This window comes from Melospiza melodia, chromosome 2 (assembly GCF_035770615.1).
Source record: "Melospiza melodia melodia isolate bMelMel2 chromosome 2, bMelMel2.pri, whole genome shotgun sequence".
NCBI lineage: Eukaryota > Metazoa > Chordata > Aves > Passeriformes > Passerellidae > Melospiza > Melospiza melodia.
The window spans coordinates 100,046,583-100,061,587 of NC_086195.1; the positions used below are offsets into that span (position 1 = coordinate 100,046,583).

Genomic DNA, 15,005 nt, shown 5'->3' on the forward strand with positions numbered 1-15,005 from the left:
AAACAAGCCTCTGAAGAGAGATGTTATTTGACTTCACCTTGCAAAATAACATATGCCTAGACAAATCTCTGTGGTAAAAGAACACTTAGATTGTGGGGGGGAGGAGAAAAAAAGGGTACTTTCCAAATTTCATTTGAGATTAATTGATCTCACAATATTTTTTAGGTTTTTGTATCTTTTTTTTTTAACTGTTCTCTTTTCAAAATGTTTTCGCGTCATCCCTAAAGGAATTAATTTCAACAGCAGACCAAAGATTTAAGAAACATCTGTATCATTTCTTAATTGCCAAAATTTGGAAAGAAACCTTCCAATGAATTTCTCCTTCTGAAGTAAGCCTCTTATATTAGGATTCATAAGATAACTCACATTCCTTCCTTTCCTAGCTACTCACTGCCTCTTTTTTGCTACATTTCCAGTCACCACTACAAAGGAAATGGGACACTTCAGACAGAAATCTCCCTTATTAGACAACCATGTTTCATTCTATGCATTACACTCTTAATATTGTGTACTCTTTTATTATGAGAGGATTAAGAGTCTTACACATAAAAAGGTCTTATTTCAACTCTCAGTTTTAGTAATGTTTGAAGCCTGTCACGAAAACAGTATCACCTGAAGAAAAATCAACTTTTCAACTTTCATGGTGGTGAGAGAAATGGCACTAGCCATTACTTAGAGAACCATACAAAATGGTTTTAAGTTTTTATTTAGTATCTAATTCACTATCTGGAAGCAAGAAACTTCATTATATTTTCCACAATATTTTTAAGATAATGTAATGAAAAATCTGACATAGAGTGGGATAGTTAGGGGGGATAACGACAAAGCTTGTGCACAGAAAGGAACACATTAAATTTCACATAGTTAAAGAGTCACAGTTTGATGAACTAAATACAAAAGTTTTCATTATGTACTTAGGCTTCTTTTTTATGAGTACTGTGGATAAATTTATTTTACTGTAACATTTACTTGATGGAGATTTAGGATCTTGCCTTTAAGGATTCAGACTCAAAATCGATAGTTTCAGTTCATAAATTTCCCCATGCAATTAATTTATTTTTGCTTCAGTGTTCTGTCTTAGAAAACAAGCAGAAAAAAAAAAACACAGTAAACAAATACACAAAAAAAAATCGCCCACAAATAATAGTACTGGCATTCACTTTCAATAAGTGGAATTTCTTTAAACATTAAGCTTTTTAAGAGATCAGTCTGTGCATTATGTTAAATACTAGGGGGGACTGATTTTAGTTATGCATAGTCATGAGATTTGGCACACCACAGTACTCCAGCAGAAGAGCAAATCAGATGAACTCATAAAACTTAAAGAGAGGATGTACTTAAATTCTAAAAGATATATTCAATGACTGTTGTAAAAAGTGAATGATAAAATACTTTGAGTCCTCATACAAAAGTTTAGATTTTTTTTAATCTGTGTCAGTATCTGCAGGCAACATTTTCATAGAAAGATACTTAGTGACAGTTTGTGAGATATTATTGAATGTTCTTCTTTCTTCAAGGCAAAAAGATTGTCATGTCTAAACATGTCACAGTTGACAGAAGTTTGTCTAGTTTTCTATAATCTTATAATCCAAGATATTAAAGAGTCCACACCACTAGCAGTAAAACTGTTTTGTATTTAAAAAATACAAATAATCTTTTCTCGGTACAACATGTTTTCTAAAATGATAGTAACTTTTTTTACCTGGAATTTCTTCAAAAAATCCAAGCATTCCTTGATTGTTCTGGACAATACAGTAGAGCTGAGGCTGTACCCAAACAGATCAGAAAATAGAAATTCATTTTTTCACAGGCTATGTGTCTGTTCATGTGCTCCTATGATTAAATTTTAGCAGTTGTATGGAATACTCGATTCATATTTTACTTGCTTTGTACTAAGTGCAACACTTCTGCAGAATGCTATCTAGACATTTGATCCTACTTCACATCTCCGCTGATTATGGTTGTGACAGGATAGCAAGTTGCACTATTCCATATTCATTTTCTCAGAGGTCTTTTACTTTTTTCAAGACTATTGCATGTATTTTAATTCTCTCCTATAACATATGGGTGAATCATTTAAAAATATTTTCATTTTTATTTTTAAAAAGCATATGCTTTACTTCATTATTTAGCCCTTATTGACTTAAATACAAGTACTGGGTACAAAAGAAACATCGAATTCCTACTGATACAACTACTGTTCCTAATTTTGCATGTCAAGGCTTTCCTCTTCAATTCCTTTTATAGCAGTTTTCATAAATTCCATTTAAATCTCCAATGAACAGTGTAGAGAAGCATTCACTTTCATCTAAATTTCTATCCTCTCAAAGACTATTACTTTTCAAACAAAAGTCATTAATCTTCTAAATTAAAATACCAGAGTCAAGATACGCAAAAACTTAACTCAGGAGGATGAATTATCATCAAATATGTTGGTGAAGGCATTGTTGATTAACAAACAATTATTAATTGAATTTTGCTATTAAAAAACAACTTCTTAGATGTGACTGTAGTTTGAAGTCCTTATGTTTATCAATAGAAGACTAAAAATAGTTTAAAAAACTGTTCCCACTAACTAATAATATGGAGTTGTTTATTTTATATTGTTTACTTTCTCTCTTCCCTTCTTTCTCCTTTTTCCTTCCCTATTTTTGATGTCTCATTTACTTTGGAGTTACTCTTACTATTGCTGCTTTGAAGGGGTTTTTTTGTTCTGAACTTCAGATAATTGATATAAAATGTGATTATTTTTGTGGTTAAGTTAATAGCAAAAATTATGATGAAACAACTGACAGAAGAGAATTCAATAAATAAATAGAGCATAAATAAGAGCCACCAGACATTACACACAGAAGGTTTGCATTTAGCATGATGATTATCATTACAAAACTCTACAACAGAAATAACTTTATGAATTTAATCTTTTGGACATTCATAAACTATTATCATTTGACTGCATGAACAAAATTATAGCAATGCACGTGGAAATTAGTAGTGGATGGAGGTACACCAATATTACATATTCCAATTTATAAGTAGAGAAATAACAAGGAATATGAGAATAAAATCAGTGAACCAGATTGGCCTGAAGGCTTGGACAGGTGATGCACCTGACTGGCCTACGAAATGAGGCAGTAGGCAATCAGAAGTCCATTCAAAAGTTGAGTACCTGAAGTGCCATATATTCCTGCAAATACATCTGCAGTGGTTTTTATAATGTTTTCTCCATACTTGCTGAAGGTAAAATAACTTCTACACTCTGAAAGAACCTATTCCCAGCTAGAATATAAAATAATCTCAGAAACCATAGTTTCAAAGAAAAACAAAGAGCACAACAGAATTTGGCATGAAGTATGTATCCTGCACTTTTTTCTCCTTACATAATTCAACACTATTTTTAGGTATGGATCACTTAAACCATCGAAGAATCTCTAGAAATAATTAGGAGGCCAAATAGTATTCAGTCCTAGGACTTTATTCAGCAAAGATGCTGCATGCAATTATACCCATTCAGATTCAAGGATCTTTTGTGATTTTTAAAGTTTAATTTGGTTTTGTTTTCCTCCATGAGTTTGCACAAAGCAAACCTATGTAGCAGCAAAAAGACACCAAGGTCAAAACAGTGCTGTTTTTTCCATATGGTAAGAGTGGGAGGAAGGATGAAAACAGATGACAGGAAAATACAAATGTTACAAAAGGTTGAATATTTTAATGTTGATGAAATATAGTCAAACAGAAAACTTGACTGATACAGTTAAAAAAGGAATGAACTGCAGATGATGTGTTCCATGAACTTAACCCAGCTACTTATTAAAGAATAAGAAAATCATTGCTTATTAAATCCATAAAATCAATCTTATGTGATAAAGATTGTTGGTTAAGATTAAAAAGATAATTTTTAAATTTTGAAAAAGACATTTCCATCTCTCAAATTTTGAGATAACGGCAAACACTAAAATATAAAAGCTCTTATTTTCAATTTTACATAATCTTACATGTTTTATTTCTAATATTCCATTTTAATATAATAAGTTGAAGTCCAAACTTTGGAACACACACAACATTTAACCAAGTCTTAATTCTCTCCATGTTTTTCTGTTGGCTCATTTCTGAGAATTAAACATCCATAAATTATTTTCCATTTTACCTCATTAATTAAAGTCAATATTTTCCATGAGTCAAGAACAGATGAAATTCCACATAAAGTAGTCAAAATGGAAATCAAGAGATAAGATGTGCCTGAGCAAGTGAAAGAATGGACTGAGGGTCCTAATTGATAGGAAAGGTCTGTGTAACAGCCAAAATGTGGCAGGGAGAGATGGAGTAAAGGATTGAAGAGTAAAGGAATAGGAGATATGATTACAAATGTGCTTTGGAAAACCAGGCTACTCGTGACAATCCCCTCTGATGCTTTGAATATATATCATTAGGACTACAGAACTGTAACACTGACCTAAACTGACAGTAATCCTCAGCACAGCCAGTACAAATATTCAAGACTTCAGCTGGAAATAGAAGATATGGAAAGAACAATGCGACATAAACTTGAAGCATGTGTTGAAACTTCCAGCTAAATTTTAACATGAATTTTGGAGAAACTTACTTTCTTTTATCTTGAAGAAAAAAGTTTTCACGTAAAAGACTATTTTAAAAGTATAAATGATGATAATGTTTCAACCCAATATTACTATTAAAAGTAACATTTTCAAAAATTTAGAAATAAAAGATTTAAATTACTAATAGAAAAACATCTAAACAAAGTTATAACCTTAACTTACACTCTTACTAAAATGTCATAATAGTTTAGTATTTTGGATCTATGTTCATCTCAAATTATTGGTAAGTTATGACTTTTTGAAATAAAAATCAGAAAATTTAGATACTGATGAAATTAAATTTTTGGTAAAGTTGAAGTTTGGGGATTTGGGTTGCATCAGTTCTCAACTTTTTACAAGATAAATTTCCTTTCTGAAACTTTTAATAACATCTAGTTCTTTCCTTAGTGTCAATAGTTTACATTAGATCATCGGTTCTGTATTCTAAAAAATTGTTCTAACAACACCAGGAAACTTGTATGCTAGAAAATTCTGCCAAAACATCACAGCATAACATTTAAGGAGTAATTTTCACCTAAAAAATACAAGCTTGAGATACAGAAAGAAAGAGCAAATTCTTAAAATGCTTCCAACAGGGTACAAAAAAAATGTGTCACAAGGATAAGAAGAAGCTGCTGGAAAGCAATGATTATGTGTTAAGAGTATGTTTATCTGTATGTATCAGCAGCATTCTTATGAATTTAACAGATTCCAACAATATGCTCTATTTTTTTCCATGTACAATATTTAAATGAACTTCAGTGTTCACAAAAATGTTATATAGGAATCAACTCTAATTTATTTCTTAAGAACAATATAAATTATACACATATATGCACTTTTATATATGTAAATCTTATCATGTTTATATTAAGAGAGAAATACAGATGATACATACTTATTCGAGCATATATAGACTTATATAGGTCCCTACTGTTATTATTCCAGAAATTATTTTGTCGAGGGAAAAAATTACATTCAACCCAACAGTATTTCTGCAGACTTATCTACAATGATTCATCATCAATTGGATTTTAAAGATGGCTATTCTCTGTTCTTTCTTTTACTTTGACTATGAAAAGGTTGAAAAGCATTTCCCTTTTGCAATGTTCTTTGATGTTACCCTTAAGAGGTCCATAGTTTTAGAGGTATTTCACTGATTCAGTCACTCCCTGTGCAACTGATATTTTCACTGCCAAATCTTTCTTTAATGTTGCATTTTTTAAAAATATTCCTGCAAAACAGTGCAACTTAGTCCATAGGAAAAAACAATGGTTGGTTTTGTCAATGTTGAAAGTACTTGGGTAACAACAACCAAAAAACTGGTCAAGTCCTTTGCTTCCTGGTATGTTTAATGGGCTCATGTTCTCTAGCAGCATCCATACGTTTTTTGAGATGAGTGATATGCTTCTTACTAACACTGTGAGAATATAATAATTCAATAATTCTATCCATTTATTCTATCTTTTTAGAACAGCTTGAATTTGCAATGCCGACTTCAAATGGTGTTCTTTTTACCAAATTTGATTGAACATTAAACATTTAAATCAAACATTTGAACCTGAATTAGCCACTTTAGACTATTGTTACACTCAATGAAGAGAAATAGGGACATCTGAAAGATAATTCACCTTCTTCAAAAATGTGCATCTAAGATAAAGATGAGATGAGATAAGATAAAGCCCCATCATGGACTGAACGAGTTACTCAAACTAAAGTGTCTTGCTAACCCATTAAACACAGCAAATACCACCATCAGCTTGGCAGCCAGTGATAAAACAAATCAGAGAACAAGGTAAAATGGGAAGCTGAGGCAAAAACATAGAAATGGGAATTCTATTAGGATTTTCTTAAAAAATGGCTAAGGAGATAAGGGAAAATTATACTGAAATTCAAAGATTGCAAAATACTTAGGGAGAAACAGAAGAATGAGAGGTCCAAGAAGCTGTTAATGAACTAGAGGAAATCTGACTTCAGTTTTGGAAGCATCCAGGACAAGGTACAGGCAAGACTGGACAGAAAGTAACCTGGTTAGTAAATCAATGAAGCAGATGGTAAGAGAAGTTGGTAAAACCAAGTAATGATTTCTGCATAAGGAACCTAGGACTTGAAGAAGGCAATTGAGAATCCTTTGAGACCATGGAAAGCAGGAAAAAAAGAAGCAAGAATAAGGTAGAGGACAATACATATTCAATTAAAAAAAAAAAAAAAACCCAAAAAAAGCAAAACGAATGTAACAAAAGACAGTAAGTTCCAGAGCAGCAGGAAGAAAGATATATGAGTCTGCTTTTCACAAAAATTCCAAATGCAGTGGAAGACTCTAAAGCCTTACAATATCTTCCGCTGTGGAAGTCCTCAATATTCCGGCAGAGAAAGTACACAACCTCCCTTGTAATTACCAACAAAAAATTAAGAACTTTCTTCTGATGTCAGTTATTCTATCAGTTCAAGTGGCAATTGGATACACAGTGAATCCTCAGGCTTCAGTTCTGTATTCAAGTGATGGACGAAAGAAGTGCCAGCACATGAAGTGACTTGTGTGCTCTTCTGCTTGTTAAAAACCAAACCAAAACAAACAGCCAAGCTTTAGAAATGCTGTTCTACAAGTACCAAAGCCAGTTTATAAAGTTAGGAAATTCTAGACCCAGATTCTCTTTGTAACTTATCTAATTCCATACACGTATATATATATACAGTCTTCAGCTATGTGATCTTGCACTATTTTTATCACCTGATTCTTCTGCATCCCATGCACGGAGCATAGATCCTCTGAGAATGAATAAGAACTTTGGAGGAGAAAGGTCTGTGGCCTGTGTTGTGTAGCAACCCTGATTCTTTTGTTGTGAAAGTTAAAAGTATAAATATAAAAGCCTACAAGTTATATAACCATATTTAGAAGTTTCATAATAAAGTTGAAAAACTGGCTCATGACAAAAACAAATGGATTATCCTCTTCTGATTCCATAACCTAGAAATGCAGAATTGTGTGATCTATATTCCACCCCAATAATTAAATTACCTTCTTAACAAAGCAGTTTATATGAGATAATACAAAAAACATAAGCAGATATTAATTTGATTTCTTTAGGATCTAATTTTAGGATCTGGTTATCACAGGAGAAGGAAGGTATGGTTCAAACATGGATAACACCTCAGAAAGGCCACATGATCAGTTGTGAGAGCTCACAGGGTAGACTAAGGCACAGGCAGGTATCTTGATTCTCCTCTTCTTGTAAGCTCAGGTACCAAGATGAAAGCTGTAAACAGGAAGCTCCATTTACTTAGAAACCAGGGACCAGAATCTTTTCCTAAGACTAGATAAAGTTACAGCAGTACATGAAATAGTCAAGTAGCATATTTTATGACAGTTTTATCTACATTTTCTACAATGGACAAAATATTTTCTCATTAAATTAGAAAGCTGCATCGGGAATGTTGCTCGTCCTAATAGGTTTCAAATTCGTATCTTTCTACAGCAGCATGCCAACCACAAGATTGTAGGTTGCTAGGAGAAAAGGAAGAAGACTTGGAAGTGGAGACTAATGGGCAAAAGCATCAAAATGCAGGATTTCTTGGCTCAGAGCAGAAAAACACAAAAGAAATGCTTATACAAAAGCTTTGATCATATAGTTTAACCATGCACATTTTTATGTTCCTGATTCTACACTGATCACAGTGATTTAATTTAAATAAATAGTTTTGACCACAGAGACATGCAAACTAAATTTCTCAGTTAATGTTTGAATTAGAAAATTATTCTCTCACTTATTAACCTTTTGGATTCCCATTAATACTGAATTTTTTCTTCCCATTGACAAAACTTGACAGAAACACAGTAAAATACCTTCCTCATTACTTTTCTAGTGACTCAACATTTGAGTATGAAACTCTGTTGTGTGAGGAAGGCACAGTATTCAGTCCTTTTGCTTCTTTCTTTACAGTACACTATTAGAAAGTATCGAATGGTGGGAGGATTTGCCATCTTCTTTCAGAAGCTGTATTTTTGAATTCTTGTATGTTTTATGAAAGACTTCTGCATTATCAGTGCTTGCTTTACGTGGGCTAGGCATATCTGGCATATTCTTCTTGGAAGTGTCTCTTAAACCAAATGTTAATTGAATTCTGTGTTCTCCACTCCTCTCACACACAAACAGAGGAGTCTGGGACTGGTTTGCAGATGGGCTCATCATTTATGGGTGCAATTGAGAACAGAGAAATTAGTGGGAGAAAAGTGCTATATGTTCTGAAACCAATCAATTCAATTTTTTTTTAACTTTTATCTCTCTTTCTGGCTTGCCCCTCCTCTGTAGAATAGGGCTGTTGCAAAAATAAACCTGTTACTAGTTTGTGAGGAACATATTGAGTGTAGTGGTGAACAGTGCCAAGGGCTCATGAGGAATTACATCTTCATAGGATTTGAATAGCGTGAGGTAAGGAAAACATGCTACCACCCATTCAGGAAGGAGGGGCTAAAATACTAACTCTTTTCCTATTAAATGAATCCCATTCACATTGAGGGTTGATTAACAAGTCACCTGAAAAGAGCCATCGTGAGCATGTAAAATCTCCATTATAAACCTTGAGGCTTTGATGGATGCATCACAAATCTTTGCACTGGTCTTTTCAAAGCATTTTGAGGCTGATTTGTAAATTATAATTAAAAATTCATATTATAGATTTTTTTTTTTCCTACCGGTTTTGTCTCAGGAAATGAAGATCAAAAAAAGAATCTTTAAATACCCACTGCATCTATTGACAATTTTGTCATGCCAGCTCTAAACCAATTTGATATGCATGTTTCTAACCAATTTCAAGCAATTGGACCATGTTCTAACACTAATTGTTAACTGTAAAACATTTTTTTTCTTTTTACAGATACAATATAGAAAGTAGAACAATTAGATAAGTACATTATAACATGCTCTATCTAACCCTTCAGTCTTCTCAATGCCAGTAGGACTATCCACGTTTATTCCTTACTTATGTATAGATAAACTGTACTATTTTAATGACAGGATGTTCTTCAGAAACATGCAGAAAAACCCAAATTAGCAAAGTAGAATGTATTTATTATTACACAACCATATTCTCTCATTAAATAAATCCCACAATATCTAACAGAACATTAAAACCAAGAATTCAAGATTGTCCAGCTTTGTGTTTAGCTTAGATGTAGAAACAGTAACTAAAACTCCACTGAAAAACAAATCCAGCTGAGCTGAAAAAGGATACTAGTACAAAATTCATGTACCAAGCTGAGGAGACTAAATGAGAAAAAAAATTAATACAAAGAAACTAACAAACAAAAACCCCAAACAAGAATCCAACCAACACTATTTTGGAGATAAAATCATACTAAGTAGGCACTAAAAATAAAATCAAAAAGCAATTTTCACTTCTACATATATGTCAATAGCAGAAAAAACATTTATAAAAAGACTTATGTCTACAGAATGAGTGAGACATAACTTTCCAGGGCATTAGAAGATTGTTGGATCAAAGAACTTTCAAGCACAGAACTGTCATTTTTGCAGCACTTGACCACCTCTTGACATAACATACAAAGTTCCTAGAGGGAAGTGAAAGGTTCTTTAATAAGAAAGAGAAAGTCAAGTCTTAGACCCTAAAACTATCTTAAACATTTTCATACTTTAAAAGGTGGCATTTTCATCAATAATGAAATCACATCTCCTGAAGCAGTTATTTTAAATCTGAACAAATTTGAGCTTATTTCTTCAACAGGATTATGAGCTACTGATGACTAGATGTGTTGTTTCAGTAACAATGAACGAAGAACATAAAATGGATTATGAAAATCGAGAGCAGTAATCAGATACATAGTGTCACAGAGTACATACATTCTATCAAGTAAAATCTTATGCACAAATCAAGTGGTGCCACTCAGTAAATTTCGGTTAGTATGCAGATCTCTACAGAATCTCAGATCAGTGACACACCTAAATGAAAAGTCCATAGAATGAAATTACATTTGTAATAGTTTTTAACCTCTCCCATTCCCTCTTAAAAAACCTTGAAGATATAATTTTAGGGTTGGTGTCTTACCTGTCTTTGTAGTGTATCTGATAATTTGAATTGAATCCTAGGATAAACACCTTCTTGTTGCTCAGAGCAACTTCCAGTGTTCATAAAAACTTCAGTATTGCTTTTGCTTTAAAAATATACTGTAACCCACTTAGTAGCTATTTCACATGTTTAAATTACGTAGCTCCTATGAAATCAACTATGCTAACAGACAAAACAATAAGAGATTCAAGGAGAGAATACATGCTTTAGAGCTCTCTGAAAAGGTGTAACATACTCAAAGTTACACACCCATATGTTTATCTACAGCTGTACTAATCCAAACATAAGCACAGTGCTATCCCTTCATGTCACAAAATATTTAATACTATATATTTAACTTTTAATATGAAAATAAGAACAAAAAACCAAATAATTTATTTTATTTCTTTTCATATTTAGAAACTGAACAGCACATTTCTCTCCATAGGGAAAAAAAAAATAAAAACTAAGGGAAATGAAAATGAAGTAATCTTAACTGTGGGGAGGCAGGAGCAAGCAGAGTTAAAGTAATGACTCATTTTACGCTTAGGACTATCTGTATCAGAGTTTTTCTGAAAGCTCTCTGTCAGCTGCATTTCCTTCTTCAAAAGATTTTAATTTCTGTTTCAAATGGGCATGAGGAGGGCAGGGAATGGGAAGGAAAAGTAATTCAACATTAACGCATTTTTGTGAAACGCAAGAATCTGGATGTGTCTTTCTTGCTCTTACATTCTCTCATGTGTCACTCAGTTGATGACTCATAAAATTTTTTCAGGTCTTATTTTTCTCTGAGGTAGGCTGCAACACCGCCGAGTTTCAAGAAAGTGGACGCTTTTACTTGCGAGCTTTCACCTGTCATCCCAGTACCCAGCACAACACCACCCCCCGCTAGCGTTTTAATAAACTTCTGAGAAAGTTGGGGAGCGACGGTCCCCAGCGCGGAGCGCCGGCTTTGAGAGGAGCTTGTTCTCGGGCAGGGGCAGCCCAGGTGCAGGGGCGGAGGTGCGGACAGAGACAGGACAGGGACAGGGACAGGGACAGGGACAGGGACAGGGACAGGTCAGGGGCAGCCACAGGCCAGGAGCAGGGGCACGGCCAGGGGCAGGCCAAGGGCAGCATCCCTGGTCCGCGGCACCTTGACCGTGAGGCTGGCCGGTCTCCCCCGGGACCCTGGGCAGCCCCCCAGCCGCCCTTCCCTCCGCCTCCAAACCTCGCCAGTTCAAACTGTAGGACTCGTCTCGCTCCCAGACCCGCGCCCTCCCGCACCAAGGCCAGCACACCGGCCCGGCTGCGCCCCCGCCCCGGGGCCGCACAGCCCCGCGATGAGCCCCGCGATGAGCCCCGCGATGAGCCCCGCGATGAGCCCCGCGATGAGCCCCGCGATGAGCCCCGCGATGAGCCCCGCGATGCCCCGCGATGAGCCCCGCGATGCCCCGCGGACCCGGGCGCGCAGGTGGCGCCGGAGCTGCCCTACCTGTGCCCGCCTCCGTCACCTGTTGCCCGGCTGCCTCCATCGGCGCAGCCCCCCGGCGCCTCCTCCCGCTCCGCCGGCGCCAGGGGCTTCTCGGGCTCGCGGGCCACCTCCATCCCGCCGGGCACCGCCTCCTCCTCCTCCTCCTCCAGGGACTCCACGTAGAAGACGGTGCGGGGCGGCGGCGGTCCCGGGCCGTGCCCCGCGGCCGGCCGGCCGCCGGCGGGCAGCAGCGTCCCGTTGGGCGGGCTGGCCGTGGTGGCCGCCGAGGAGGAGGCGGAGGAGGAGGATTTCTTCCAGAAGACGCCGTTGCCTCTCTCCTGGCTCTTCAGCAGGCGGCTCTGGCTCGGTCCCCAGTGCTCGAAGCTGCTGTCGGGCGGCAGGCAGCCTCCCCCCGCCGGGCCGCCCGCCGGCGAGGGGTGGCTGAACAGTTTCCAGCGGAGGCGCAGGATGTGCTTCACGTCGAAGTCTTTCCTGCCGGAGCCGGACATGGTGCCGCGGCGGGCGGGGGACGGGCGCGGGCTGAGGCGGGACTCACGGCGGCCAGGCAGGGCCCGGCGGCGGCAGCGGCGGCAGCGGCGGCTCCTCCGGGCAGCGCTGGGCTTGTAGGGCGAGGGGTGGCAGCCGCCGGGCGGAGAGAGATGCGCGCACACACCGTGCGGAGAGAGAGGGAGGATGGATGGAGCGATGCACAGAGCCAAGAGGAGGTAGAGACACCCAGCAGGAAAGGGAGAAAGACAGAGGACGAGATGCCCAGAGCTGACGAGGACTGCACGGTGATCAGTGGAAAGGGGAGGAGAGAGAGGCAGAATTGAGAGACATCTCTCAGGGGAGACGGACACTTGAGGGGGAAGAGCGGGTGAGGGAGGCTGCTAGGACGCGCTAATCTGATTAACGGGGGAGCGAGCTAGAGCCCGGAGAGGAGCGGCGGCGGCAGCAGCCGCAGCGGGAGGCAGGTGGCACCTCCTCAGTCTCTCAGAGCTCCGTGACCGAGTGCAGGCGGAGAGGAAAAAGTCACCTGGAAGCCTCTCTCCACCTCCCGCCTTCCCATCCCGTTTCTCTGGGGAGTCCCATGCCTGCCGTTATCTGGGATGGCAAAGCCTGAGAGCTGGCACAGGAAGAAATCGGGGCTTCTTTATATGCACTGTACGTAGGAGGGGAAAAAAAAAAAATCCCGCCCGTGAGGCTGTCAAGGTCCTCAGTATACAATTTTCTGTCTATCTCGGCGCCTCTCACCAAGCCGCCCCCTCCCTTGCATGTGACGCAGATGTGCTCTGGGGCCGTCAGTGAGAGGAGACAGAGGGAAAAGGAGATGCTGCAAGCTTCGTCGCGCAAGTAAGTCGGCAGGTCACCAACTGCCCCTCACAGCCTCCTCCTCCTCTCCCTCCACCTTGGTATTTTGGTTCTGAGACAGCTGTATATTACTGGGAGCAAAATAAAGTACAACAGCAAATGTATCAGCAGTAGTAAACACAAAAATGTGAGTGATAGGAGTACTGACTTAATAGACTGCATGGAGACTGGGTGAGGTTGCAGGTTAACAATGTATTCTGCAGGCTCCATTCATTAGCCTGTTGGCTCAGTGTTGCTGTACCAGTGGAAAACATTGGCTGGAGGTACAGCGTGTCAAAGAGAAATAGCACCACGCATCTGCTTCTTACCTTTCATACCTGCTCTTAATGCAGTCTGACAGCGCTAAACCCAAGGGAGATTCCTTTCACAACATAAGAGATCTGCTTAGGAACATCTGCCCACTTGGGAGGGGTGTCACAGAGTACACTGCACCGGGGACATAATTACAGAATTAAAAGCTTTATGGTGCAATGTAGGAGAGGGATATGGCAGCAAAGTTGCATATTGTCACCTGGCTCATAAACTCCACACATGAGAAGGTGGTGGCAATAAGATGATACACAGAACACCTGCAATTCACCTGTACCTTACTAAGTAATCTTCTAGAAGAAGATTTATCCCTAGGAAAATGATGAAACATTGTATTTTCAACCAGGAACCTTTCCATTGGCCAGCTTTACCCATGCACTCGTGAGCTCTCAAAAGTTTGTTGTTCTAACTCTGTGAAATCAAGAAATAAGGTTGAAGGAGTTATTTCCCTCAAGCTGGAATGTTTTAACTCCTAATTCATAAAGTATTATAGCTTGAAAATTCCTCCAGGGAAGCAAAAAAATCAAACACAAATTAAAAATTTTATTACTGTTATATTTACTTGATGACTGAAGTATATTACTGTTTTGTTTAGTTTGTCAGTGGAGTAGTGGCTTCTGGATAAAAACCAATATTAGGGTTTGTGTTCAACACTGATAAAGTCTTGGATTTAACAGTACCAGAATTCAGGGCACAAAGTCCTACTTTCAAGGGAAGAAAAATTGCCACTGTGTATTTTAAATATTGATCTATGCCACAACAGCTGGACTGAAAACTCCCTGGTGCCTCAACTTTTTTCTCAGTTTTCAGTGACAAAAAAAAAAAAAAAAAAAAGACAAAAACTATTCTAAATCAAACAGAAGACACAGTTCATTTTTATCCAGGAACTAATCTGAGTATGTGCTGCTTAGGAGAGCAGTGGCAAGAAATGCCTAGAAACCATCTAGAATAGGACAGATGAAACTTCAATAATTTGAGAGTCTAGAAATGCATGTCCTATGATGAAATATATGAAATCATCTATAGGGTATACTGACTATACTTGGTGTCTAGTTATATGCTCTAAAAGATGGGGGTGTTTTTATAAAATACTTAATCAAGTAATATATAGATAGATAGAATGCTATCTCCTCTGTGTTTAATACCTCTTAACTGATTAGGCCTATTCGGATATTCTGATTTGAGGAGAATTGCATCATTTCTTGCCATGTTAT

General features: G+C 38.0%; 1 protein-coding gene across 1 annotated transcript in view; it reads right to left on the reverse strand.

Annotated features, from left to right (window-relative positions):
* Positions 1-12,620, reverse strand: part of KLHL1 (kelch like family member 1) — a 185,086-nt gene extending 172,466 nt beyond the window's left edge. The window contains exon 1 of the mRNA XM_063149415.1: positions 12,133-12,620. Within this exon, the coding sequence (XP_063005485.1) occupies positions 12,133-12,620 (488 nt within the window). The remainder of the gene's footprint in view (positions 1-12,132) is intronic.
* Positions 12,621-15,005: the final 2,385 nt, after the last annotated feature.